Below are 27,305 nucleotides of genomic sequence, written 5' to 3' on the forward strand. Positions count from 1 at the left end.
CATCTAAAATGAAGATAACACTGTATATATTGTTTTTTACCTTTATGCTTTTTGTGAACAACTAAGGTGTGTTGCTTATGAAATCCATGAAGTGCTACAAAGAAAGTTACATTTTATTTATGTAATTAACACATTTTGAACTCTTAAAGAAATATAACCAAAGGAAAGACACCCAGCTGAACTAAAATGATCCATGTAGCAAACAAAAACTGTTGTGAGCCGCCACCCTTATATTGCCTTTGGGCTTTTGGAGCCTTGACCTGACTTTTAAAAAATAATTGGAAAAAAGCACTATGCTGCTAAAAGATGAAAAATAGATATTTGCAAAATTCTGCCTAAATATGTATTTTACCTGGTTAATGTGTGTGGTGGGGCGTGGTCTACAGAGCCGCTGCAGGGGAGGCGGACGCACCTGAGCGGCACCCGCAATCACGCCTCGCCGCCTTAACGTCTGTGCTATCTATGCTGTTGTTGGTGTGTGTCGGGCTGTGAGCTGCAAAGCTACAGCCGGCTGTATGCGTACAGCAACTGTGTGTGAAAAGGGGTCAATAAAGAGATTCTGAAAAGCGTGTTCATGGAAACATCGTCGGGTCTGCCGTGATATGTTTACAATGGGACTTCTGCTCCTGAACCTCTGTGCACAGCGTCTGCAAATCGGGGCTTTTATCTTTACGCAGGACTGTAAGCTGTCATCTGTGAGGCGTGAGCGGTGTTTGTTTTTAACATAGTTCACGGTGGAGAATAGCTGCTGACATAATGTGGATCCGAAGGTCCATAATTGGCCTACCTGGGGTTGAAAGTCTCGATAAATGCACGGCGGGTACACCGGCTTCCGCAAGTGTGATGCTTATTTTGAGCGATGAAAAAATAATAGAATATATTTGTATTTTTATATTTCAATATCACAATAATCTTCCAATTTAGAACTACAAGTTAAAAAAGAGAACTAACATAAATAAAATACACTTCAGCTAAATACTTCTAATTTATTTTCCCAAACCACACGGAGCCGCACTATAAGGACTAAAGAGCCGCATGCCACAGGTTGCCGACCCCTGGCCTAGATGATGAAGTTTTATCTGCTGGCCTGGTCTCCAGGCTCTGCAGACACCTGACTTATCACAACCTGGTTCTGCACCTGCTCTCTAAAACAAAGTCTTATCATGTGGAAGCTACAACACAACACAAAGTGTTATACAGACATATACCTGAGATGAGCTTTCATATGCAAATATAAATATTTGAAGTTGTAAAAATGCACAACTGAATATTTTTAAGAGTTCTGGAATCTTCTATGTCACTGAATTTTGACTTAAATTACAAAAATCTAAAATAATTTGCTGCTACCTTTTTTAAACAACAAATATTCTTGTTATGTGTTATTATCCTGTTAACCAATTAATAATAACTAGGAGCAGTTGGATATTATGGGACATACACATATGCTTGCTTACTAGTTTGGTCACATAAGTAGTATGTAAAAAAAAACAATAACAAAAAAACAAAAAAAACAAAAACAATGGTAGTGTCAACAGCTAATGCACTGAGCTGCTGCCACTGGAATGGCTGATTGAATAGTTGAATTACTGAGCAGTTCAACAGGTTTACTTTTCTGTGCATTTTGTACCAGTGGGTCAAGCATCTCTTTGACATTTTCCTTTTCAGATGAGCCACAGTACTAGCTACATATCCAGCATTGCACTAAGTGAGGATGTACAACTATTAACAAAATAATCAACTTCTGTCGGAGTAAAGTTTAAGTAGCTGATTCCCACTCTGCTGGTACATGACATGAAAGAAAACAACCATGGAGGAATCGCTTCCATAGTTCAGTTATAGCATTTCCAGAAACAAAGGCATCTACTGTATTGAAATTTATTTGCTAGTGTTTTGTAATATAAAACATTGTAAATCTGAATGTTATTAAAATACTCAGACAAAAGAGAGTTTTTAGGGATTAATGTTAAATGTTAAGTTTCTATGCTATATGTCAGGACAAGTTATTGCAATTTTATTGCAGTGTTGAGGCTGTCATATTCTTCATAAAGATGAGTGTTAATATTACCCAGAATAATTACTTAATCTAAACTGAACAAGTAAATCAGATTTTAAAAAAAAAAGTCTGAGAAGTTGAAAAGTCTTACCTACACGGTATTTTTGAAAACACAGCTTTTTCTATCCGTTTGGGCCTTTTGTCCACACGTAAACGGCGTTTTGGATTACTGAAAATGGAGATTTTTAAAAACTCCTGCCAGGGTGGAGATTTTCGAAAAACTCAGTTTATGCGTTTACACGTGGACGAGGAAAACTGAGATTTAGTCACGCAACGTCAAAGCTGTGCGCCTTTTTTGACGCTGTCCTTCGTCACGTTATTGTTTACCTGAGATGAATTTCTACAATGGCGGATATAGACAAAATACTGTTGCTGATAATCTTAGAGATCTTAGAGATATTTTTTCAGAAATGGGATTTGGGATTTTTTTTTAAACGAAAAGGGAAAAAATCTCAGTTTTCCAAAATACCTGTGTATGTTTGGACGTAGCCTTAGTAAGGGCAAGGCAGATGATTCACAACAACTACTAAAACAGTTTTTTGAGTTTTTCACTTACGGTGGACGAGGTTATGGGTCTGCTTTTGAAATAAATTGGAAGAGAGCAACCTTATGGTCAATGCACTGTGTTTATTTGGATTACCTTTTGGTGCAGTTGAGGATATCTATATTTTATTCTTTCTTTTCCACTTAAATGTTGATGGTATGACATTTAGCACATTTCTCCTAAAAGCCAATTTAGAAAATTATAATGATTAAATAGAAAAATGATAAGAACTGACAATAGAAACAGGCATGGGACGAAATATATCGTTAGCTTCATAGCATAAGTGCCTAAGTCATTTTTTGGTCAAATTGAGATTTTTGCCTAACTTTACTCCCCTACCACTGCTGCATCATCCTGTCCGTCTGCCTATGTCATTGGCCAAAAATGACTTAGGCAATTATGCTATCAAGCTAACGATATGATATATTATTATATATTATATCTATGTTGAACTAAGAAGATCTATGTTGAACAGTAAGGAGCAACGGGAGACTGAAAGTGCAGACAAACATGACACAAGCAAGATTCACTCACTCACCCACTTAGTGATTCAATCAACACTCAGTCACTTAATTTGCGGTTATCTCTCATTCCTAATCATCTCTCATTTCAGCACCCACCAGCTGGCTTCCACACTGAGATTCACTGGGTTGGTTACCCACCAGAAAGTGTCGCTGTTGATAGGACTGTGACGCAAGCCGGCCAGCTGTGGTGTGAGCATCAGCTTTCCAGGGAGCTATTGTGATGTTGGCTACTTTAACATTCTTTGAAGTTTTGTTATGTGTCACCGTTTAAAAGCTGCAGATAGTCTGTGTGATATTTGTTCTTCAATAAAATCCAAAGAATTTAACAAAGGATTTGAACTCACGTGTGAGGTTAACTTTTGCAAAAGGGGCTATAATTTGGGGTTAAACGGGAAGAATGTCTTGTTATTTTGAGTAGAAAAAACGCAATAGGAGAAAATGAATCTGCAGGTTAGAAACTACTTGAGAAGTCTTGTTAAAATGAGACAAAAACAACATTATTATGTAATATGTCATTACTACCATTTGTACAGGTTACTGTACAATAGGTTTTGTGGTACTCGGGTTTTGCTTTTGGATATTTAGACCTTAATGTGACCTTAACTGAAGAAGTCAGTTTTATCCTGTAAATGTAAACAGAACCTGTCATAGCAAACTTTTAACACAAACTTTAGCACTTTTCATTCCCCGAAGGCTTCATGTAAGAATGGCTGTACACCCACAACAAAAATATGACACCCAAACTAGATGCGCCACAGAGTGTAACAAAAATCATTTAGTGCTAGGACGCTTTGGATAATTAGCTCTCGCTGCAGGGCAAAAAAGAGATATTCAGCAAATAACACTTAAAAAAGGGAGTGGGTGGATTCTTTTATCAGACTAATGCAGTTAGAAGAAGCACTCCGAGAAGCAGCAGTGTGTAATTAAGTTGTTATGTGCAGACAATAAAAATGCAAATGCATAGGTGCAGGGTGTTTGGTGCAAAAGGTGAAAGCTTTAGGGATAGATCCACCTTCTTGTGAAGGTCAGGATGCCACAGGATATTGATCGCAGGGGACGACAGACCTCTCCCTTTGTGCCATTAAATCAGTATACTGCTTTCACTAAAGAGCAGAGAGCAAAAATTAACTGTGGTCTGTTTTCTTATGTTTTTAAAATCCTCTGTCTTCACAAAATAATGGCTGCTTAAATGCAGAGACAAAATTATTAGTGAGCTGAGTTCTTATGAAGCATTTAGAGGAAGTTTTCAGGTTATAGGGCAATGAGCTAAAAGACACTAAGGTGCTCTGTACCTCACAGTAACTCACACAGTCAACCAACTAAATGATCACCATTTTTCCTGAATGAATGTCTTTTGTCCTTTCTTCCTCCCTTCACCCCCAACTGCTCACGGCAGATGGCCGCCCCTCCTTGAGCCTGGTTCTGCCAGTGGTTTCTTCCTGTTTAAAGGAAGTTTTTCCTTCCCACTGTCGCTAAAGCGCTTGCTCATAAGGGGCCATCTGATTGTTGGCGTTTTCTCTGTAGTATTGTAGAGAGGTGCTTTATATTACATTACAATATAAAGCACCTTGAGGCAACTGAAGCTGCCCAAAAAAGTGATATAACTCAAAATTTTGAGTTAGTATCTCATTAGTTATAACTGTAAGTCAAAATTTCAACATACTAACCTGACATTTTCACTTACAGATGGAAAAAACTATTAAATTCCAGTAGTGGAAAAAAGCTTCCATATGTGCTGGGCTCAGACCGCACAATATTCTGTCTGTTACTGTTATGGTCTGTGGCACTCGTGGGCTTTGTTGAGGGTTGTTTCACGTTTAAGTGCTCCTAGTTTGTGTTTCATATTCTTAAACTCTAGATTTCTAATTGTTATTATTAAGCTGAGTGGGTCCTTACTTCAGTTCTAGTTTAGTATTTATGGAGTGTGCTATTTAAATTTAGTTTTTGTTGTGTTTTCCTGTTAATTCCTGTTTGTCATTTAACCTGTGATAGACTGGTGACCTCTTTATGGTGCTCCACAGTCTGCATACGAACCTGAATTGGATGAGCATTTAAGAAAAAGGATGAATGGATAGACATTTTGCCCGAGTGAGACCTGTGAGGACTACGACTAAAGCAGATATATAACTTGTCGTTCTCCATAGTTATTACATTAAATAAAATTCAGATATTTGTATTAGAGCTATGGCTCCATTCCCAGACCTCCTGTCTCTCCAGGAAATACCTCAGCACAAACTTGAGCAGATATCAATCACAACAGACGCCATCGGATGCAGAATGAAATATGCGCTGGGAACATGGTATGTTGCAAACCAGCTTGCAGAGCACAGCAACTTTGCATAGCTGAAGCAGGTTAATTAAAACACTATACATGACTGTGTGTAAAGGTATCAAGAGATAAGAGCCAACCCATCAGCTGATGTTAATCTCACATGAAGATTAACCTCCTAAAACCCAAACTCTTCCACGGCATGCATTTTTAATTTCTCTTTGATAAATGGGCCGATTGGGACCTGATGAATGTAATTTTTGTTTCCACATATGAGGATATTTGTTTAAAATTTCGATAGAACAGTAGCAGTATAATGTCCTCGTAAGTGGATATCAGGCCCTTGTAGAGTAACATTGAGTATTTTGGTCTAAATAACCCAAAATGTGATGTGGACGCCAGGTCCTAAGAGGTTAATGTTAGTTTTTGAGCAGTTTTACTGTAGTCACAGCAGTGTTTGCTGAATCATTGTTAGATAGCTTCATACTGTAAAGGTCTTACTATTTATTAACAGATTTTAAAAAATAGCCTGCAACAAACTTTGCGTAATACAAAATTACAGTTTGAATTATTTTCAGGGTTGCCAGCGATGACGGGTATAAGAGCAACATCATCCTAATGGAGCACTTACCGAAATGAAAGTGCAGAAATACAACATCATATATTAGTCATCTGTCAATTATGGAGTATAAACACATCACAATTTAGGTTCAAAAACGACTAACACCAAGCGCTAAAAAGATTAGCCAGTTCCAGTCAAAAGAACAGACAGTGCCGAATTTCAGCCTTTTGTTATCACAGTTTCTTTGGAAACTGCTACCAGCTAAAAGGGAGAAAAATGACTTTCAGCCATTTAGTGTGTCTGTCTCCATCTGAGTAGAGAATGGGATTGTGCAGCCTCGGGAATCATTCTGTCACAACAAAGCTCTCACGCTACTTTTAATGTTTTGACATGAAATGGTGACAGCCATGCGGTCCGCCCATGCCCCACTTTGTCCGGTCATCATCTCCTGCTCATTCCCCGACCCTTCTATTTCTAATCTACGAAACACCTTCAGTATGAGAGAGTGGGAGGGAGCTGCGGTGGGAGGTGGAAGCAGAAGAGAGGTGGAGTGTTGTAATAGCAATGGATCCATTTTTATATGAAAGCTGACACTGCCACATGGGAAGGGCAGCTTTCTGGAGGGAGGTAATGGTTTCTTCTCCTCCCGCCGCTCCCTGAGGTGGGCTGAGTGTAAATTACATCCAGCTCAGCCTCTGCTCAGTCAAGACTGGAGCTGACTTGCACCCACCTCCCACATTCCCTTCCCTTCTCATCACCAGTTACAACCTCAGAGAGAGATATTCCCATCTTGCTAGGACACAATGAGACATATCAGAGGAAATAGCCTGCCTGCATGTCATACAACTCTCTTTTTTTCCCCTCTCTCTCATAGTTCTTGTCTCTCTGCTCAAGCAAGTAGGAGCACTTGAGCTACAGCAACGCATCCTCAGCTTAGTCTCTGTATGCTCTGGGAGACTCTGGATTTTTCAGAAGGAGGAAAGGAAGTAGAGTATGAAGGGAAGGCTGCACATGCACAAAACAACTCTCCAGATCCACTCAAGTCAGATTGAAAGTGTCAGAGCAGCTTGGATGGCAGGCAGAGCAGAGAAAGGCAGACTAACGGGTGGCAGACTGTGTTTCATGGCCTGTCAGGTCAGGATCCATTATCCTCTGGCCATACTGTTTCTCATTAGCCCCCTGATGCGCTGTGAAGGCATGGCTTCGTCCTGCCATGCATGGCAAAACCCCTAAGTTGGAATGAGGCAGCACCTTGGCCCTCCTTGGCACAAAGACAATGCCGAGATTGGACAGGTGGAAAGACAGGGATGGGGAAAAGGGAGTAATACCCAAAAGACCAGTGGTGGAAAACATGGGGACTCTATAGATTCTCTACTTTGCCCCCAACCAAACGACTGAGCAGAAGGTAGAGGACTATAATCTCTTCTATTATGGTTAAACACATTTTTCTTTTTCTTTTTTCTTTTAATATTTATTTAGTCAAGAAGTGAAACTCTTGAGACACTCTTTTACAACTGGATTGTGAAAAGCGTTTGGAACTTTCACAGTGAGGATTTGGCAGATTTTTTTTAAGTAACACCCCAGTCACATAGGTCAGGAGACCAGTCAGCAACCACAAGTTGTTGAAAAAAAAAGTGTTTTCCCTACAACGGCTTGACAAGTTGTTGTTGACTGTCACTAGATGAAATTGGTTGCAAGAAGGTATACAGTGCTACACCAAAAACCCTTCTTGGATTTGATTGGTTCTCTAGCAGATCGCTAAAGTTGTCTATAGTTTGCATTCGAGATGCCAACTTGTCTGCAAATACTAACTGAGTAGTATTGAAACTGAAAAGTGCAGAAGTGCAGTGCAAACACTAAACAAAGACCCTTTGTCTTTGCTAAAGTAAATGTTGCACCTTTTGAAATATGTTGGTTGCAGAGATAAGGCACAACTTTCATTCTGAAGATATACATTCTCAACCAGCATGGCAGTTTCACTCCTGCTAGTTAGTGAAACTTGTAGTTTTAGTTTGGTAGTGTTTGCAGATAAGTCATCCCCTTCCTGTTCCAACATGACTGTCAGTGCACAAAGCCAGGTCCATAAAGACCTATATGAGCGACTTTGGTGTGGAACAACTCGTCTGGCCTGCACCTGAAGAACACTTTTGGGATGAACTAGAATGGAGACTGCGAGGCAGGCCTTCTCGTCAAACATCAGTCTCTGGCCTCACAAATATACTTTTAGGATAAGTCCAAAATTGCCATAAACCCACTCGTAAACCTTGTGGAAAGCCTTCCTGGAAGAGTTGAAGCTGTTATAGCTGCAAAGATGGGCTGACATCATATTAACTCCTATAGATTAAGAATTGGATGTACTTATGGACTTTTGGCAATATAAATAAATATGAAATACTGGTGGGCAGTAAAATTAAAGTAAAGTGGTAAACACAGAATAGAAAACAACAGAAACTCATCAGCTGCCTGGTTATTTAGAAGGGAAAAAAAGAGGAAAATCTAATTAAGACATGATCTCTGGGAAGTGAACTGACCAAAATCAAAAATAGTAAATTTGATATTATCGCTTTATTACCACTTTTACATATGTGTTAACATTTATGAATGCATGAGCAGCAGCGCAGGGGGTGTGGGAGGAAGAGAGCAACAACGAGGGCTGTCTCTGGGGCAGACTGCAGTGGAGTGCACACAAGAAGGGCTGGGAAGCCTCATATGATGCATTTACATGGATGTTACTGGTTATCTGCAGTGCTTTGTTATTTTTTTCCACCAATGGGTGACTTGGGTTTCCTTGCATTGAGTGGGTAAAGGAATCAAGGATGTGATTTCTGCAGGGGAAACCTTATTTTTGGCAAAGGTGATTTCTAATGTGTGTGCATATGCATGTGCATTTTTTCCATAACTGACTACAGAGATGTGGAAGAATTAAAGGAAGTAGATTTAATTCAACCCAAGTAAATAACCTGAATTTGATCATGAAGATATGTTTGTTTCTTTGAATCAGTAGTAGCTATTATATGAGCTTTAGTGTCCCTTGGCCTTAATTTTTCACATCTATAGAGCTCAGTAGGGATTGCCCACTTTTTCAGCATCCCCAGTCCTAAAAGTAAATTTCCCATGAATTCGATCATAGGAAAATAACGGGCCAAAAATAATGTCTAAAATCTCCAAAACTGTTAATTTGACGTCCTTTAAGTTATTAGGTAATTAAACATACTACAAACATAAGCCAGGAAAAGAGTAGGCAAGTACTGAATATTTGACATCACAAGTACTGAGGTGCATTGCTAAGAGCAACAGAAGCTAGAAGGTAGATAGAAAATAACAACAAGTGAAAGAACATCAACACGGATTAAAGTGACACACAGAAAACATGAGTAAATGGAGCACAAGTGAGGCAAATGTGGAAGAGTCTCTCTCTTCTGGAAGCTGTAGAAAACTAAAATAAGTAAAGTCATGTTCAGTAAAGCAGCTTTCTGTATTTCCATGTCTATCTCCCTTACAAGTCAAGTTTCCTATCTGAATGTGTTCCTGGCTCCACCTGAAAGGAAAACGCGCCGATCCAAACAGTCACTTTGCTCCAATCGAAGCCTCACCAACAGCGTCAATAAGAAGCCACAAAGACGCAAACTGGCAAGCTCATCCAAGGATCACATTGTGATTCACAAATGCGTGTCCATCTCTCCATCTCCGCAGCCAGACAGAAATAGTCAGTTTTGGCACTGCCATAGTTTTGCCTCTTTCCCTCTGCACTGTCTGTCCCTCCCTCCTCCCCTTTCATCTCAAAGCAGGAGGGAGTGGGGGGGAAAACTGAAGTTATTGCATGTGACACACCCAGGAGAGAAAAAAGGGGGGGAAAATCGCATTACTTCACAAAGCTGAATGCCACAGGAGCAGAAAGAGATGTAGCTCTCCTGCTGCTTAATAACAGTGGAAATATTTAAAATAGGAGCAGCGGCAGCAACGGTGGAATATTTCTGAATCTATATTTAGATTGGGAGTGATGTGCCTCGCCCTCGCAGCCATGGCTCATGTGGGATTCACAGGGGAGACATGGAAATGCATCAGGGTGGAGATCAATCTAGCATGCTGCAGAGTAAAATGCAGAAAGATGTCTTTCCCCTTGCACGAACACACACACACAATCGGGCCAATATATCATATATTATCAAAACAAGTTCTGTCGTGTTCAGGCTGATGGCGGACGATCAAACTGAATCCTCCTGCATTTATTCCACAAGAACATTTCAAAGTATTGTAATCTCTAAATGAGGTAGGATTTACAGAGTGAGCTACAAAGTCAAATTCCTTTGTACAGCCTCTTTACAAGCCATCTATTTTTAGCTTCCGCTGCCATCACTACTCCAGCTGGATGCAAGAATATCATCTGCTATTCATTCATTCACTAACCAATAACCTGACTCCCGGGCTTGCTTTCACTCGCAGATTTCAAACATTATTACTTTCCAGGATCTTGTCACAGCAAATTGCATTGATTATTCGGCTCTACATCAGTTGGCTTTAATTACATTTACTTTGCATTGCTTCGCTAAGCATATATCTCCACGTGATTGCGACTAAATTACAATTAGCCAATGCCCCGTGCTCCTGGGAGAAAGACATAATGGTGGTTTCATGTAAATCAATGGCATGTGGGTGTTCATCTGCAAAAAATAATGAGGTACTGCAGAAGCTGGCTGAACAGTGTCACTGATAAACCTGAATTGATTTTCACTGGTATAGATTGCATAACACTGTTAGACATAATTTTTTTGGTAAGTAAAATAAAGAAAGAGCCTTAATCTGTCGCACAGCTTACAGCTTCAGTGGATATTTTACATGGGTGGAATTACATTTATTCTTATTTAGCACTATTCAAAACTTATACCACAAGTGACAATCCAATATGTTTCTTATTTTCTACTTCAATTTCTCCCTGAATTATAAGAAATCCATTTCCAAAGCCCATTAACACACTGAAGAAGCTTTAAATCTTAAAATAGGATCATTATGTTTATTTATATCCCTTAGTTGCTGTCACATTGATACCCTTTTACAGTCTAAGTTGTTCATTTTAAAAATGGACACCATTTCAAACAATCAGGTCAAGAGAATTCCAGTGAGCCAAAAACGTCTAAAATCAACGTGCTTAAAATATGCAACGGGGGTTAGAGACCATCTCAATCTGACTCTGAGTCCTAAAACTAAAAACCCCTCCAATCAAAAACCAATAAAAGCCACAATTTCAACACAGTGTTTATGTCTGTGTTTGTGGGTGACACATATTTCTTAAATAAATCATACAAAATATACTTTGTAACAGAATCAGTTGTCTCTCCACTGAGCTTCTAATTACTTGGAAATACTCAAATGTTTGAAAAAAGCAAAACCATACCAGGTACACACACTGAAAATCAAAAAATCAGACAATGTCCAAAAAAGCCCTTTAAAGGCCTCTGGAAAGCCTGAAAAATTACTGCTCTAGACTACTTTAAAAATGAAGAAAAAAAAAGTGACTCCTTGGAAACAAAACATAAAGAAGAGAAGACTTTTGGACAGTACTGTAGGTATGGGCGAATCAGTATTGACACCAGCATTGGTAATCCAATTGGACTGAGGGGACCAACATTGTTATTTCAGCTTAGACATATCTGAAGTGAACATCTGAAGCCTCAGTAAACTACCAGCATAAAACAGTTTTCAGCCAGCTGCACGTTCTGGAGTGTCAGACCAGATCATGGAATACCAGCAGCTGCAGTCCGAGACTGTGGAGTTAGATCCTGCCACAGTAGAAAACTGATGAGTTCACCAGTGCTAAAATACAAGTGTGGGGATTGCCCAATTGTATATTGATCCCATCAGTGTCTCAAATGGAAGTAAATCTATATCTAATAATAACATAATAATAATATATATTTAAATACTTGCTGTCTAGTAATATATTTAGGAAGCCGGCCCAAATAAATGTTAAATATGTATATACTAAATTTTACTTATTTAGTTGTTTTTTTCCGTCAGTGATACAGCTAAACAATTTAATTCATATTCATGAATATGACCATGTATCTGTTCGGTTTGTATCTGTGAATTTTTATGTTATATTCATTCACTGATGCAGGTATATATTATAATATATAAATGAACATATTTCAGCTGTTTACTTATCATTCTTTTGATTGGGCGCACAGTGCAGTGTTTTGTTTTTTTTTTTACTTTATCAAAATCAGTGAGGTCGCATGAGGAAAAATATCAAGCCACCCTTGCTCTAAATGGTCAGTTTTGTTTTATTTTATTCCTATATCGCTCTGGGATTAGCTCATTTCCTTATATGGGCATTTCTGAGACGTGAAGGCGTGGCTTAGTTTTGTTTGGAGAAGCCAGGCGAGGGGCTGCCAATTAGAAGATACTTTCAGGAGGTGAGGATTAAAGAGACAGGAGCCTGGTTTTGTTCAGACAGAGAATGAACTGCAGGACTGTATATACTAAAGATACAACAAATTTTAATGTTAATTGTTAACTGTTAATTATGCAATGACGCTGCAGCAGATTCCAAGATTAGAAATATGGAGGTGGAGAAGAACACAGTAGGTCTTCTTTGAAAGTATCTACTCAATTATTTGATTCCTTGTGTCTTTAAAGCAAAGCGATTAAATGTATGTGTGAAGCAAAGAAAAAAGAAAGAAAGAATTGATCTCTAGATTGATGGATTAATAGATCAATGAATCGGTTAAAGGGAGAGTGCAGCAGGGGTTGGGTGTGGCTGACGTAGCAGAAGCTCAAGTACTAAATAATGAATTTAAAAATAAAAATAAATCTTGAATTCAAGACACTATTAATGATAAGTTTAGTTCAGAACTAAAGAAACTGGATCAAATGATGGTAGTTTGTGTTAAGAATAAATATAAATAATAAAGTCTTAAAAAGGTTACAGTAAAAATAAATTCTGTGTGCTGGTTTTAAATTAACACAATGCGTATGAAGCAGCGTGAGTGGCTGGTCAACAGATGGTAGTGTTGACAGGCTGCTGGGTTCATTGGCCAGCTCTGTGTACAGTTAGCAGGGGGTCACCAACAAGCCCTGGGATGTTAGTCTCTGCCAGTCCCATTTTATCACATACACACTTCGGCTGTGAAATCCCTGCTTATCACAGCTCCATTCAGCTGCCACCAAAAAAGCACCTGAACAGTATGATTTATGAACTGGGGTTTGCACTGTCTGACAAGGCAAACAATCCCACTTTGTGCCGCTGCTGCAGATATGAAACTTTGTTCTCAGATATGTGATTTTGCTTTAGATGAATGAGCGACGGTGTGAAGTGAAGGTCGAGCTGAATGCCAGCCTTCAGTCAAGGAGAACATTTTTATTTTCAGCTCAAAGGAGCATGGCATGTAGATTATCAGCTAACACTTCAAAAAATGATTGCATGAAGAGATCCAAGGCTGCACGGCGACACATGCACAAGCTCACAAGAGTCTCAGGCTTACTGGAAAGTAGAGAAGCAGAGCCCCGCACAGGATGGCCTCCAGCAGGACAAGACCTGATGCTCTGATACTCTGTGGAAACACAAACACACAACAATTATTAAACTTCTGATTTATCGACCATTTAATATATAAGAAATCTGAGCACAAAATAGGAATAATATGTTTAGCCAACTGGTATCAAAGACATTCACAAGCTCAAGTTGTTCATCTTTTACTAGTACAGGGTGGTGGGACTAGTGGTGTTGTTGTAGCCCCAGGGAGATCAGTCAACACATCAAGCTATGATTATTTAACTTGAAATCTGTATAAAGCAGAGATGCAGAGAACCACAACAGCAGCCAAGTCCTGATTCTTTCAGTACCTGTGCCAAATACTCTCAGTCTGGTGACGAGAAAATATAGCAATAGCAAAATCAACTTGTAGCAGTGGACAGAGCAATATTAAACCATTAAACCAACCATTAAAGGATAAGGCAGCTCAGGAGAGACTGTGCTGGTGGAAAATTGTCGTTGGCCGATCCTCCAGGAAGGACCAAAGCCTTAACTAACTATTACTGAGGTTTTATTGGGGCCTTTTCACTGAAGAAAAATCCACCAAACAACCACATTTCAAAGCCATGCAATGGCCATAACACCAAAACAGTGATGTCAAAGAGACTCAAATGCTACATAAAGAGCAATTGTAGTGATGGGTGGTTTGTCACTATGACCAACTTCAATTACATTACAAACAGATTGCAGAAGAAAGTTTTTCAGTTTTTAATATAAAAACATAAATGGACAGCTTTAATTGTGATGTGTGTGTACCGTAAACAGAAATAAACCAAATAACATGTACAGAACTGCCCACTTTTTAAAAGATATAACAGAAACAGGGTATCATTTAGGCGATTCTGTAAGCCAAAAAGTTTTTATTCACATTAAAAATGTATCACACAGCATGTCAAAATACTCAAGGCTGATTTAAAGAGGATGGAGGTTTGTTCCTTGTTACTTGAAAGAGGAGAAGAGCAAAGCAAAAGCTCCTCCCTTAAGCACTTTTTATAGAAGCATCCACCATTTGCAGGCGCTTTGTGTGCACCTCTTGTGTAAGATATTTAGCAACATATCGTCCTCTAATTGACAAGGCGCTTGAGGGGGGCTTTCAGAGAGCAGAGGACAGCTGTGCCACCCATTTAAAGATACATGCAAAAGAAAGCAAAAGGGCTCTCTTGGTGCACCAGATAAACTTATTTAATTAAATTGCATGAATGTAATTGAAAAGTCTGCAAAGAACTTTGAAACAAAATCTTAAACTTAGTTTAATGACATTAATTGGAATTATATAAGTAGCCTTTAAATTATGACAAAGCCCTGGAGTACCTGAAACATCCATCTGCTTTAATAATGGGGATGATCCTTTGATGAACTCTAGCCGTTGTAATGGCAGAGTCCTCGGGTGTGGAAGACAGAGCAGCTAGAAGTTCCTTTGTCAGGAATGTGGAGCATCTTCAGGCTAAACCTCAGATGTTTGATGCTCAATTCAAAGCTAGTAATTAAGACACTTAACTGACAGAAACAACGGGAGCAATGGGAGGCTGAAAAGTTCAGAGATTTAATTAGGTAGATGTTAAACTAAAGAAAAAATGTTTGAAATATTAACCATACAAAATCAAGTTTTGTGTCTTGACATGAATATATATTTATTTTTTTGTTCCAAAACACGAGACATTGTACGGTGTATTCAGGTAACACTGAACAGTGGGAGCAGTCGCAGTTTTCCCCATATGGTATCTCACTTTTTCTTATCCTGGAAAAGTACACAATACACACCCCGTCTCCTTCTGCTTTTTGTGGGAGTTTTTTCTTCCCACTGTCGCAGAAGGGTTACTTGATTGGGTTGTCTGGCTGTTGAGGTTTTCTCTCTAACATTGTAGGGTCTCACACCTGAGTTGGCTCCTGTAGTGAAATGAAACTGAATCTCCTGTTTGTCTGCTACGGTTTGCAGATCCCAGCAAGTGTAGCATCCTGAGTGTGTGTTGAGGTAGTTCTGTGTTTTGAGTCGCAAAGCTTTTGAATATTAGTATTAATATATAAAACACTCTGTTTCTAATGCATGTTTCATTTTCCGGCATATTAGAGCAGTGATGCTCAGACACCATCAACAAATTGAGTTGCTAGACTGATGAGGAATCTGTGTCATCAAAGTGCTGCTTAGTAAATGACTAAAATATAGTCTTGCTGATAACTAACAAATGTAACTCAATGCCCTCCACAGCATTCTGACGCTAGTCTAATTCTGGTACTTGAAAACTCCAGGACTGATTCCTGGAGGATCGATCTCTGTCTCTCTTCCACAGCATGTCTTTTATCCTGTCGTCCTTCTCTCACCCCAACTGGTCGCGGCAGTTGGCCGACCCTCGCTGATCCTGGTTCTGCCGGTGGTTTCTTCCTGTTACAAGGGAGTTTTTCCTCCCCACTGTCGCCAAAGTGCTTGCCCATAGGGAGTCATATGATTGTTGAGTTTTCTCTGTATGCATTATTGTAGGGTCTACCTTACAACATGAAGCGCCTTGAGGCGACTGTTGTTGTGATTTGGCGCTGGATAAATAAAATTGAATTGAATTGAGTTGAAAAGCCAAATCCCACTTTTAAAAAAATAGTTACGTAGATCCAAGAAACAAAAGAATCACCAAAGAGATGCTACGAATTAGACTGAATTTGTAATTCGTGTAAGTAGTATGTACTACTTCATGTACGGAAAGTATAGACTTAGAGAGGGTTAGAGTCAGAGGTTACGGTTACATCACAATAACATGAAAAAATGAATGAGCTCTTTTGATCAACCACAAAATTTGTATAGGTATCCTCACCCAGGCAAAAAAAAAAGGACAACCGTTGTATTTGAACCCAAACCACAATCTTTTTCTAAACTTAACAGAATAGTTTTTTAAGCCTTTAAGTCCATTTAAAATCTCAAACCTGACTAAGTCTCTAAATTCCTCCACTACCAGCACATCCAGCCTGTTTTCTTTTTTTTTCACTTTTTAGATAGAAATTGAGATCTAGAAAGGCGATACAGTAGATACAATGAGATGAAACTAGGAGGAGGATGATCCACTGTGGCGACCCCTAAAGGGAGCAGCTGAAAGTAGGTATGGGGCTTGTCAAATGAAAAAGCTCATTCAGGCAAAGAAAAACCAGACAAACACAAAAACAAAAATAAACGTGACTAATTCGCAAACTCATGCCATGCTCGAATAAGAAACGAGTAAAATACAGTATTCTCCACGTTTGCTGATCATTCACTTTCTGTGACTGATTATAGGACCCCACCGTACCACAGGCAGCACTCTTGCATGAGCTAAATCTCAATCTTTACTTTGCATCACATCTTACATTCATACTCTTCTTTTTAAAGGTGCATGGTCTCAAGGTCATGTAAATAATGTAAAACTTAGTGAAGTTACTAAATTAAGCAGGGGATTTCAACCAGGTGTCATCATTCAAATATACATATAAACCACGCATCATAAGTAAAAGATTAAACAGATTGAATGGTGAGTGGTCTGATGTATGAATCAAAGTAAATGTGCTTTTGTGTTTGCAAACTTTGGTCGTGATCCAAGGTGGTGATTTTGACTTGATCTGAAGTGTTCGATTCATTTGAAATCATTTCAAAGCTTTATTGTGACCACCCACATTTGGAACTACTGTTTATTAGTTCGAGCGGGCTTTGATGACCATATGGCCTATAAAACATCAAACATGTTGATGTGATGTTGCAATTGTGAATTAAATTAGTGTAGATCTCTCTTATCCACTGTTGAGTCACAAAACTTTAGCTCTTCATGGCATTAATGACTACATTCTTGGTTTAAAACACATAAATATGATTATATTAAAGAAGAAGATGCCCTTTAATACCAATTCAAGATGACGTATCTGGAAAATCATTGTTTTATTATAACACCTACCTTATTCCTACGAAAGTGGTATATAAGGACCATGCTAATGAAGACGATCAGCATGCAGAGGCACTGGAAAGAGACCACAGCCATGCGAAGAGCGCCATCCTCTTGTACCACACAGGGGGTGTCATCTTTACAGTAGGCACAACCCTGCTGGCAAGGCAGGCAGTCACTGGAAGATCCCTCCTCTGTGTTGGGACTGCTATCTGCAGGTTTTCCCTTCCTCCCCATTCCTGTCAAAGAAAACATTGAAAAGAAGAAGTCCCAAAATCTTAAATACTCAAAGAAACAAACACTAAATAAAAACTCTCACAGGCTGATTTCATATTTTTTGTGTGTTCCAGGACAATTATAGCTACATTTTTAATAATAATAAAAAATAAATAAACGGCCCGAAATACTGACACAATAACCCCGCCAACAATTTTCTGCAACTGAAGTTCATTTAGGCTAAAGTAGCACATAAATTAGTGCATTTAATAAAAATTAAAAATACTAAAAAATATCTGAATTCAAGAGCACAATGCGCTGAATAAATACATTTCTGAAATATTAAATGCAATTCCAACAGCTAAAAGTCACGGATAAATATTTAATGGATAAAATGACAAATAAGTTTAGCTTATTCAGTTGGCTAACAATAGAAATGAATTATGAAATATAATGAAGTAAACGTTGTACTCTTAGTTTATAAAGCAAAACAAAAGAAAGATCAACAGTTGAAAAATGCTAGAATTAATGGTGGGACTGATAAGTTGTTAACTTAAAATAAATGAGCTAGATGATAAACTGTCGTGTGAAAAAGAAAGTACGCACTCAAGTTTTAAGTTTTTACGTATCAGGACATAAAAAGAGATCATCTGGTCCTTAAGAGGTTCAAAAACTGGTTAAATATAACCTCAGATAAACAACAGGGCAACATATTACACAATGTTACAGAATATTTAACAAAAAAATGAATGTGTGAAAAAACTATGTACACCCTTCCTCCATCCATAGGAATCAAGAGGGTAAATAGCATTTCTGCTAATCAGATGCAGATCATCGTAAACAAGTCTGAGCAGCTCTATAAAAGTAAAGAAGGCCATCATTGTACACTAAGAAAGATTATTCACAAGTGAAAAACATTCAAGACAGTTGCCATCTCTTACCAGGAGTGGACATTCAAGAAAATTCACCCCTAGATCAGACTGTGCAATGCTCAGAGAAACTCCAAAAACCCAAGAACTACAAAGCTTTGTCCAAATTTGTTCATGCAACATGACAATGATGAGCAAATCCACAACAGAACAGCTGGAAAAGAAATCAAGGTAATGCCATGGCCTTAAGAGAGCTGTGCATAAACAAATGCCTTTAATAGAAATTATTTAATAGAAAACACATAACAAATAGAATACCCATACGCTATAAAATAAATCAGAATATAAAAAAGTACATTTATTAATATGGTAACACAATCTGACAGAGTTAGTTAGCTAGAAACAGAACTAGAAAATCAGTTTGCCAGTTGGTTGAAATTTTTTGCTAAAGTTGAATGAATGAATTTGAAACAATAATCAATAGTGTAGTTAAAATATTGGTTGAATGGTTTGATCGCTTTGTTATAGGTAAATATAAAGATAAAAGACTGTAACATCTACTTTCACTGAATTAGGTTTTACACAACTACCCTTGACCTGTAAATCTTTTTGATTTGTATATGTGTTTTTTTTTTTTTGTTTTTTTACTCAATAATTTGACATTCGACATCATATTTTGAAGAAGATAGGAACAGATGGTACAGCAACTGTCATTTAAATTTTCCTTGTTATTGAATTTTCCTCCAGATCTGTCCAGATGAAGTGCGTCAGTGGCAGAGTGAATCCCGACTGTATATATACTCTTCTTCGTCTCTGACCTTACAAGAAGCCATCGACACTGTGTCAACAAAAGGGAGATGGATCTCTGTGTGTGAACATGGAAAGTCAACACTGCTCAACCCTGTTCAGTCACAGGCATATCATACAAGGCTGATGACTTCAGCTCCCTAATAAAAACACACACAAAGACTTTTTTTTAAAAACTTTTTTGGTTTATCCTACCAGGACCAGAGAAGCTGTGAAATGTTTTTGAATGAAGCGTAGTATAAACTAACTATAACCACTTCAAAAGTAGCTGTTTTTTATTTGCTCAAATACATTGGTCACATTGGGAAGTAGCAAAAACTTACGCAAACTTAAGAAAAAAACTCTCTCTCAGGGTAAAGTAAGGTAAAAAAAACAAAAAACTAAACAAACCCAGGGGGACAACAAGGAGGAAGTGGACTTGTTATTGGCTTGTATAGAAATCCCCTGAGAGATGCCCATGTGGTTGGATAGATAACACATTTTGGACTTATAGAGCTTTTATAGAGGCTTTATTGGAAGCAGGCATTGTCTCAGAGATTTGCAGGGATTTTGCCTTTAAAAAGAAACTGGCCTATTTTTCAAAGCTATGACTCGGCACATCATTGATCCCTTCAAAAGGAGTACTTATCTCGGTAGCATTGAGTCATTTCCTTTAGCTCATTCTCAGTGGTTTGTTGCTGCTACGTTTGAGTGACAGTCAAAGGAAACGCAGCTACAGTAACCTCTCTCCCATATTTATATGCAAGATACACAATGTAAGATCACTGTGAGAGAAAGGGAAGAGAGTTGCACAGGCTTCCTCTGCAGGAGTGTCAGTGATGTCCCTTTGTGGATTAACAGGCTTGTTATTGGCCCCATGGTGGGCCAAACTGCAGCACAACGCCTCGCTAACAGGCTTGCTTTTCCTCTCTATTGCTGGGTTAACAAAGATGCACACACACTGAGCTTTCATGCAGATTTGAACACTTGCACATGCAAGTTTGTGTGCCTTCGCAGCACAGCAAACAACACAAATTGGCTAAATCAGACAGAACATATATTTAGCTCTCTGTGCACGAAGTGTGACGTTTTAGAGTAAAAAATGGATGCAATAAGATGGTGGAAAAATCTGAGTGAAGGAAGGTAAGGGGGAGGGAAATGGATGAGAATGGGGGTAAAATTGAAACAGACGCACGAGAACACGCTGTATGAGGTTTGAGTGGGATGAGGCAGGAGGGAAAGTGGATTGAAATGAAAGTATGGCACAGAAAGTGATGGAGGGCAGGTGAAAACCACTGGGGTTCTGTGTCTGCAAAAGCCTTTTTTAATTAACTCACAGCAGACAGAATAAACTGGAGAAAGTCGCTACCATTAAAAAGATATTTCCCTTCTCGAACCAGATTAGCCTCCCCAGGTACTGGGGCTACTTCAATTTTCAGACAGGGCGGATACGGTTATCGCAAATAGCTGACGGTCTTCGTCATAAAGTGCAGCTTTTAGCAGAGTCAGAATTAATAAAATGAACTTATTGTTAATTCATCTGCTCTATTTTAGTGAGAGAAAAAAGGATGATTATGTGGAAACATTTTAAAATTTCCAAACATTTGCTGCCCAACTGCTTGAAAAATCTGATGCTAAATAATAATTTTTACTTTTGTGTCTCCTGTGCTTTTTACTTCCTGTTCCGCTAATTACCCGCTCTCACCTGCCTCTCATTGTGCAATCAGTCCTGTGTGTCTACATATAATCCTCCCTTCACCTTCATCAAGACGTCAGTTTTCCCCCCATGTTTTACTGGTTCTTAGTGTCTGGATACGCCCTGTTTAGTCCAGTGACTGCAGTGGACATTGTTTTTTTCAGATTTTTGCCAATTAAGGCACTTCTTTTTCATTGTTATTCCACCAAACTCTACATTCTGCACTCAGCTCTTCTCTTCACCTCAGTCCAGGACAAAGGTTTTAACTGTGGACGTTGCAAATCAAAAAGTACGATAAACACAACTTACCAATCCTTCAGTTTACTCACATTTGTCAGATCTTTCAGCCACGTTTCATGGACTGCTGTGGCGTTTAGTCAGTAAGAAAATTTCCAGACAATTTCCAGAAAATATTAAATGCCATCAAACATTTTGATATGCACAGAAGTAACTAATATATTTAACAAAGGTGAATTAAAGCCAGGGTATAATTGGGCACATACTGGCTATAATGTACGCACTTCCACCTGTGATTTCCCTGCTTTAAGTCGTAGGGTTGTTCATTGTTAGCATGTTTAGCAACACTTAAACGCAGCCACATGAATAAAGTCTGCATACAAAGGAACAATCATCTTACAGTGACTGATTTGCCATTACTTACTTGTAAAACCATTGACAGCTACTCTGTTGGGATGATAGAAACCTTTCCTGCAGTGGCACTTGTACTTGTCCAAGACAAATCCGTGACCACGGATCGGCAAACACTGAGAAGAGAAGACCAGAGACAAAAATGAGTGCAGTTTAAGCTAGAATAAGTTTTACAATCAACAGCGTTTAATCGCGACATCTTGTAATGCAGACACAGACGTGAAAACTATTAAAATATGTCAATACCAAAGCAAAAAGTAAAGCCCGCAAACCACATTCAGCAAACAGACTGAGATCAAGTGCCTTGCGGGAGGGACACGGGTCTAATTATTTAAGTTGTGAGATTCCTCTTTCTGTCTAACTGTGCCTCCTCGTCTCTCCATATTAAATTAGTAAAGCCTCTTCCATTTGATTGAACGTGTGATAGGAAGTAGACTGAGAAGAGCAGAGAAAAACACGAGGGGCGTCAGGGGGCACCCTTGGCAGACTTTGTGTGCTGTTTGCCAAATTACAAGACATAATTAATAGCTAAATTAAGAACAGACTTATTTGCCTGATTAGAGAATCGCCATTAATTCTATTTCTTGTGGGAATGAGATTTCATCATCTCCCCAGTACAAACACATTTTCCCCTCTCATTCTTGCTCTCCTTCAAAAACTCCTTTACTGTTTTTTTTATTTTTTTCTCCACACAACGTGAACATGTTTTTCTAAACCAAGACGATAATGACTTATGAATCCAAAGAAACGACAAGAGGCCCAGAATAGCAACGGTACTTTAGCTGACACTTGACACGCTATGAAGTGTTTGTGACCTGACTGAGAGATCTAGAGGAAAGGCCGGTGGCAACGTCAAAATGAAGCACCAGTCACTGTGATGCTCTTCACAGCGGACTGGACTCGGCATGTCTTGAGAGGCTGCTATTTCTGACTGTCTCTCAAGGTCCTTGGTGAGGGCTGAATGCATTTTTCAGTCCGAGAGTGTGCGCTCCTCAGTCGAAGCCTTGAGAGGCCAGCCAGGACTCAAAAGCCCAAGGTAATTACCAGGTTACTATTCAGTGGACAACTTCCTCAAGTAAATTCCACTGAAGAGGCCAAAGTATATGAAGTGACTCTTCACTAATCTGTCGAAGACGACTTGTCGTTTTAGTGGTGAGACCCTAGAAAGACCCTCAATCTGACACCCGTGAATCTGATTTTCCTCACCACTGTACTCAAACACTATATAATACCCACACGGCTCGTAACGAAGTAGATGCTTATTTCAAGACATACCCTCTATGTCACGTATCTGTCAAGTATTGGCGGAGAGACAACCCAAATGCAGGTAAAAATCATTAGAGAGCATGTCTTTATCAGCTAGAAAAACACACGGTCCGAAAGAGAAAACAAAACAGAATCACTGGGTGCTGTCTAGTATTTATAAAATGTCCTCCCACTTCCTTTACCCAAATCCATTTACCTGGAAAATGTCAAGAAATGTATAAAGTTATATGCACATAGCATTATATTTTAGTATATTATAGTATATTTATATTTTAGAATCCTTAACAACATGGCGACAAATCTCATCTGTGTTGCAGCATCAACAGAAAATGCACACCCTGCGTGATCTCACTTTGTTGTTTGAGCCAGGCCATATAAACAAGAACCACCAGTGAAAAACGTCAATTTATCCCAACAGCTGGAATTTTAAAGGAAAAGGAAGACGTGCTTGGATGAGGAAATCAATTAAAGGCAATCCCAAAGACTAAAAATACAATGACAACCTGAATCTTCAAAGATGACAACAATCTGTTTTGATAAGAAGCAGAGTTATTCACAGGAGCCTAATGTTCATAGTTCAGCTGTGGGCTTAACATAGCGACTTGTTGAAGGTTTATTATGGCTGCCAAACAGTTAGGAACCTTTCTGGGCACATTTGACTGTTTGAAACAAAAATGAAACATAAGCAAAAGCAGACAATCAGAAAGGAGGGAAAAGAACAAAAGCAGGAAATAAAAGAGCTGAGGAACCAAACCTTCAAAGTAAAACAGGAAGTAACCAAAAGATAACTAATTAACCACAAGGCATCACGACAGATAAAGGGGAACGCAGAAAGTAGAAAATAACACTAGAGACAACCGAACACTAACAGAACTGCTGACATTTTGTTATATATTTTATGCTATTAGTGTCACATGCTTTGAATATATTCCCCCATCATGCTTTTTTAAGCGCTCTTCCACCAGTCATGTTCATGGGGAATAAAAATGCCCAGAGTTTTTCTTTAAAATAAGTTTTACAGTAGCTTCTGTTAATTTTTGTTTATGCACAGACTGTGTATTGAAGGGTGTAGCCACAGTGATATGATTCACTGGTTTGTGAAGCTCCATCTGGAAGCCTTAAACTAAGTATTAAACACTCTGTTTTGAAAACAGACATATGAAGCTAGAGCTGACTGTCAAACTACAGTTTGACACTGCATGCTCATACCGTAGCAACTTCTCATTCAGAAAGTAGCCATGCCCGAAAGCATTCCCTGCTGCTGTCATCTGGTTCTCTCTGAAGAGCAACGTTAGTTACCCAATAAACATCATGTTATATTTAGTAAGATTTGAAACTAGTGACCACAAAGAAAATAGACCAAATGTTCATTAGCAAAGTGTTTAGTGTGGCTATAGAAAACGTGACCATCAGTCTTTATGTAGCCAGAGGAGTTGCCCCCAGCTGGTCAGCTACAATAGAGGTGCGACTCCTTAGCCATCCTTTATTTACAGTCTGTGGGTTTGTTGTTATACTGTTGACTAAAGGATATTTTAAACCTCACTAGAAATAAATTATTTTATAGTGAAAGGCAGGTATATTTTGTAAAATTTAGTTACAGTGAAGATCACACAGAATTATCACCCAACCTGCACAGCATTTTAGCATCTTTAGCTCAGTGTGGTTGTTTAGTGAGAAGTTCTAGAGGTCCATCTGTGCAGCTCCAAAGAGTGTATGAACAGAGTTAGTGACTTGTTGTGTTTCACGTAAAGAGTGCTGCAGGAGCTTATGAATCAGTTTTGGAGTTAAGTACATCAGGTCTGACTCAGAGAAGTGACTCCAAATAGTAAATGGTAAATGAGTAATTATCTTAATATGCCACTCCATTATCTTACAAACTTGTTAACTTGTAATAACATATGCAAACAAGAGCACAGATACTCTAGAGAACAATGAGGGAGAAGAATATAGTTCATTATTATAAAAGTCTTACAGATGCAGAATTTGATTACTTTCTTTTGTAAAACTGCATTTTACTGATACCTTGTTTTGTACTTAATAAAATCGAGGCTTATGCAGCTTATGGACCTGATTTTTCTTTGCTTATTATTGGCTTGAAATGACAGCCAGAGGTAACTGCAAACTGCCAAGTCACTCAAAACCAGAGACTCAGATTGGACATTGATGAGTAAAATGAATGAGCGCATAAATAAGGTGCTTAGGAAGCTGTTTGGATTTCACTGGATAGTTTTAGCTCCGCACTGTCTAGAGACCAAAAAAATCACAGAATTGAATCTGTAAAGCAGATGATTCGCCATATTGGCAAGTTGTCCATCTTTCATCTGAATCCACCTGCTCTTGCTTTAAATGAGGACTGTGGAACAACAAAAAGTCTGGTAACTGATTTCCCCACTGATTCTCCAAAAGTCACTACCTCAGGACAGGTTCATCGTGCTACAGCTACTGCCTGCCACTGTTAATATTCCCACCTGATGGAGACACTAGGAGAAACTGTCAGAGACAGGTGTGTGTGTGTGTGTGTGTGTGTGTGTGTGTGTGTGTGTGTGTGTGTGTGTGTGTGTGTGTGTGTGTGTGTGTGTGTGTGTGTGTGTGTGTGTGCCAGCATGCATATTTTTAGTGTGTGTGACAGGGGGAGCCAGGAATAGCCCTGGCAGTACATCCCATTCCTGCCTGCTGTGGTGACTGATGCAGGGGCTCAGATGTGGAGTTTGTTGAAGGGAGAAGCAGTCCACCTCTGAGCTACCTGCCATCAATCACATGTGATCTCAGGCAGAAGACTGGTACATTTCAAAGGACTGTAAAATGCAAAGCCACAAGAAATCTTTCATCTTAAAAAAACAAGATAATGTTCTTAGAAAATTAGTCATAAAACAGTAATTGTATCTTTTACATTGTTTTATGAACCATATTGACAATAGGTACAACTGTTCCTCTGCTCGTTAATCCAAATATCTAATCAGCCAATAGCACGGCAGCAAGTCAGTGCAATTAGGCATGTAGACATAGTTAGGATGTCTTACTGAATGTCAAACTGAGCATCAGGATGCAGCAGAAAGGTAATTTAAATGACTTTTAAACAGCATTTCAGAAACTGCTTATTTGCCGGGATTTTCCAACACAACCAACTTCAGGGTTTAAAGAGAAAATATCCAGTGAGCAGCAGGTCTCTGAGCTAAAATGTGTTATCAGTCAAGGTCAGAGTAGAATAGCTAGACTTCATCAAGCTGAAATAACCACTCGTTGCAAACCAAGGTTTGCAGAAGAGCATCTCTGAATACATAACCCATTTAAAGCTGAAGCAGATGGACCACAAGCAGCAGAAGACCACACTGGGTGTCACTCTCTGCACAACCTAAGCCCAAAACTGGACTCTCTGATGAGCTGATGACCATGCCACACATGTCACACTGTACTCAAATGGCCTTCACGGTCACCAGATCTGAATCCAGTAGAGGATTTTTGGGATGTGGTGGAACAGGAGATTCGCATTATCACGTGCAGCCAAAAAATCTGCAGCTACTGTGTGAAGCTTTGATCTCAATATTGACCTAAATCTCTGAGGAATGTTTCCAGCACCTTGTTGAATCTATCCAATGAAGAATCAAGACTGGAGGGGTTCAATCTGGTACCAGCAAAGCAGCTGTGCAGCAAGATGCAGTAAACACTTTAGGTTTGCAAATAATGATGAATATTGTAAAATATTAACATGGGGCTATAATTCTTTCCCTTATATACACTGTTACAATGGTGGACGCTCACATAGAGTAAAGTCATCCTTATGAGTAAAACTGAAAATGAGTGAAAATGAACACATCTTTCAAAATGTTTTATGGAGATGTGCACAATTCTAAGTTACCAAGAATATGACTTTTAGCAAGAAACAATTACCTGAGCCTATCACTGACAGAATATTGTCTAAGATCAACGCAGTATATTTGAAATTTAAGTCTTGGAACAATTAGTCAAATTGAAGATCATCTAGTTAAAATACCAAGCATTATGTACATGCATCTCATCAAATGTGTTTGAAATGTTTTCGAGTTTCAAGGGTTTTTTTGTGATGTAGAACGTTTTATGATGTAACTGACTAAACAACTGATTGCTGGAGGAAAGTATTTGCAGATAAATCAATAAAAGGAGGCTTTCAAATATAAATATATCACTGCCATTGTCTATTCTGCATTCTGTTATGTAGGCTAAATCTTCTCTGCTTATAAAACAACACAGTGTTATGGTATTTCAAAGGAAGCACACACAGGCAGTGACCTACTTCTATATGCATGACATCTTCTATTAATTATGGTCCAGGCAGGGAAGCTGCAGGAACCCTATTGCAATTGTTCTGATTTTTCTTCTGTTGCTTCTTCTCATTTTAATTTATATTTCCCTGCTAAACGCAGAGCTTCAGACCAGGAAGCACGAAATATAAAGACAGTATTGCAAATTCC

General features: G+C 38.8%; 1 protein-coding gene across 2 annotated transcripts in view; it reads right to left on the bottom strand.

The window, feature by feature from the left end:
• gpr158a (G protein-coupled receptor 158a) overlaps positions 1-27,305 on the bottom strand; it is a 96,854-nt gene that overhangs the window by 23,832 nt on the left and 45,717 nt on the right. For both annotated transcript variants that reach the window (XM_085419087.1, XM_085419088.1), the window contains exons 3-5: positions 21,605-21,707; positions 17,389-17,615; positions 13,434-13,502 (exon numbers count right to left, since the gene is read on the bottom strand). In XM_085419087.1, the coding sequence (XP_085275213.1) occupies positions 13,434-13,502; positions 17,389-17,615; positions 21,605-21,707 (399 nt within the window). The remainder of the gene's footprint in view (positions 1-13,433; positions 13,503-17,388; positions 17,616-21,604; positions 21,708-27,305) is intronic.

This window comes from Rhamphochromis longiceps, linkage group LG9, assembly GCF_057381845.1.
Source record: "Rhamphochromis longiceps isolate RC_006_pf linkage group LG9, R_longiceps_female_GT1.1, whole genome shotgun sequence".
Lineage (NCBI taxonomy): Eukaryota > Metazoa > Chordata > Actinopteri > Cichliformes > Cichlidae > Rhamphochromis > Rhamphochromis longiceps.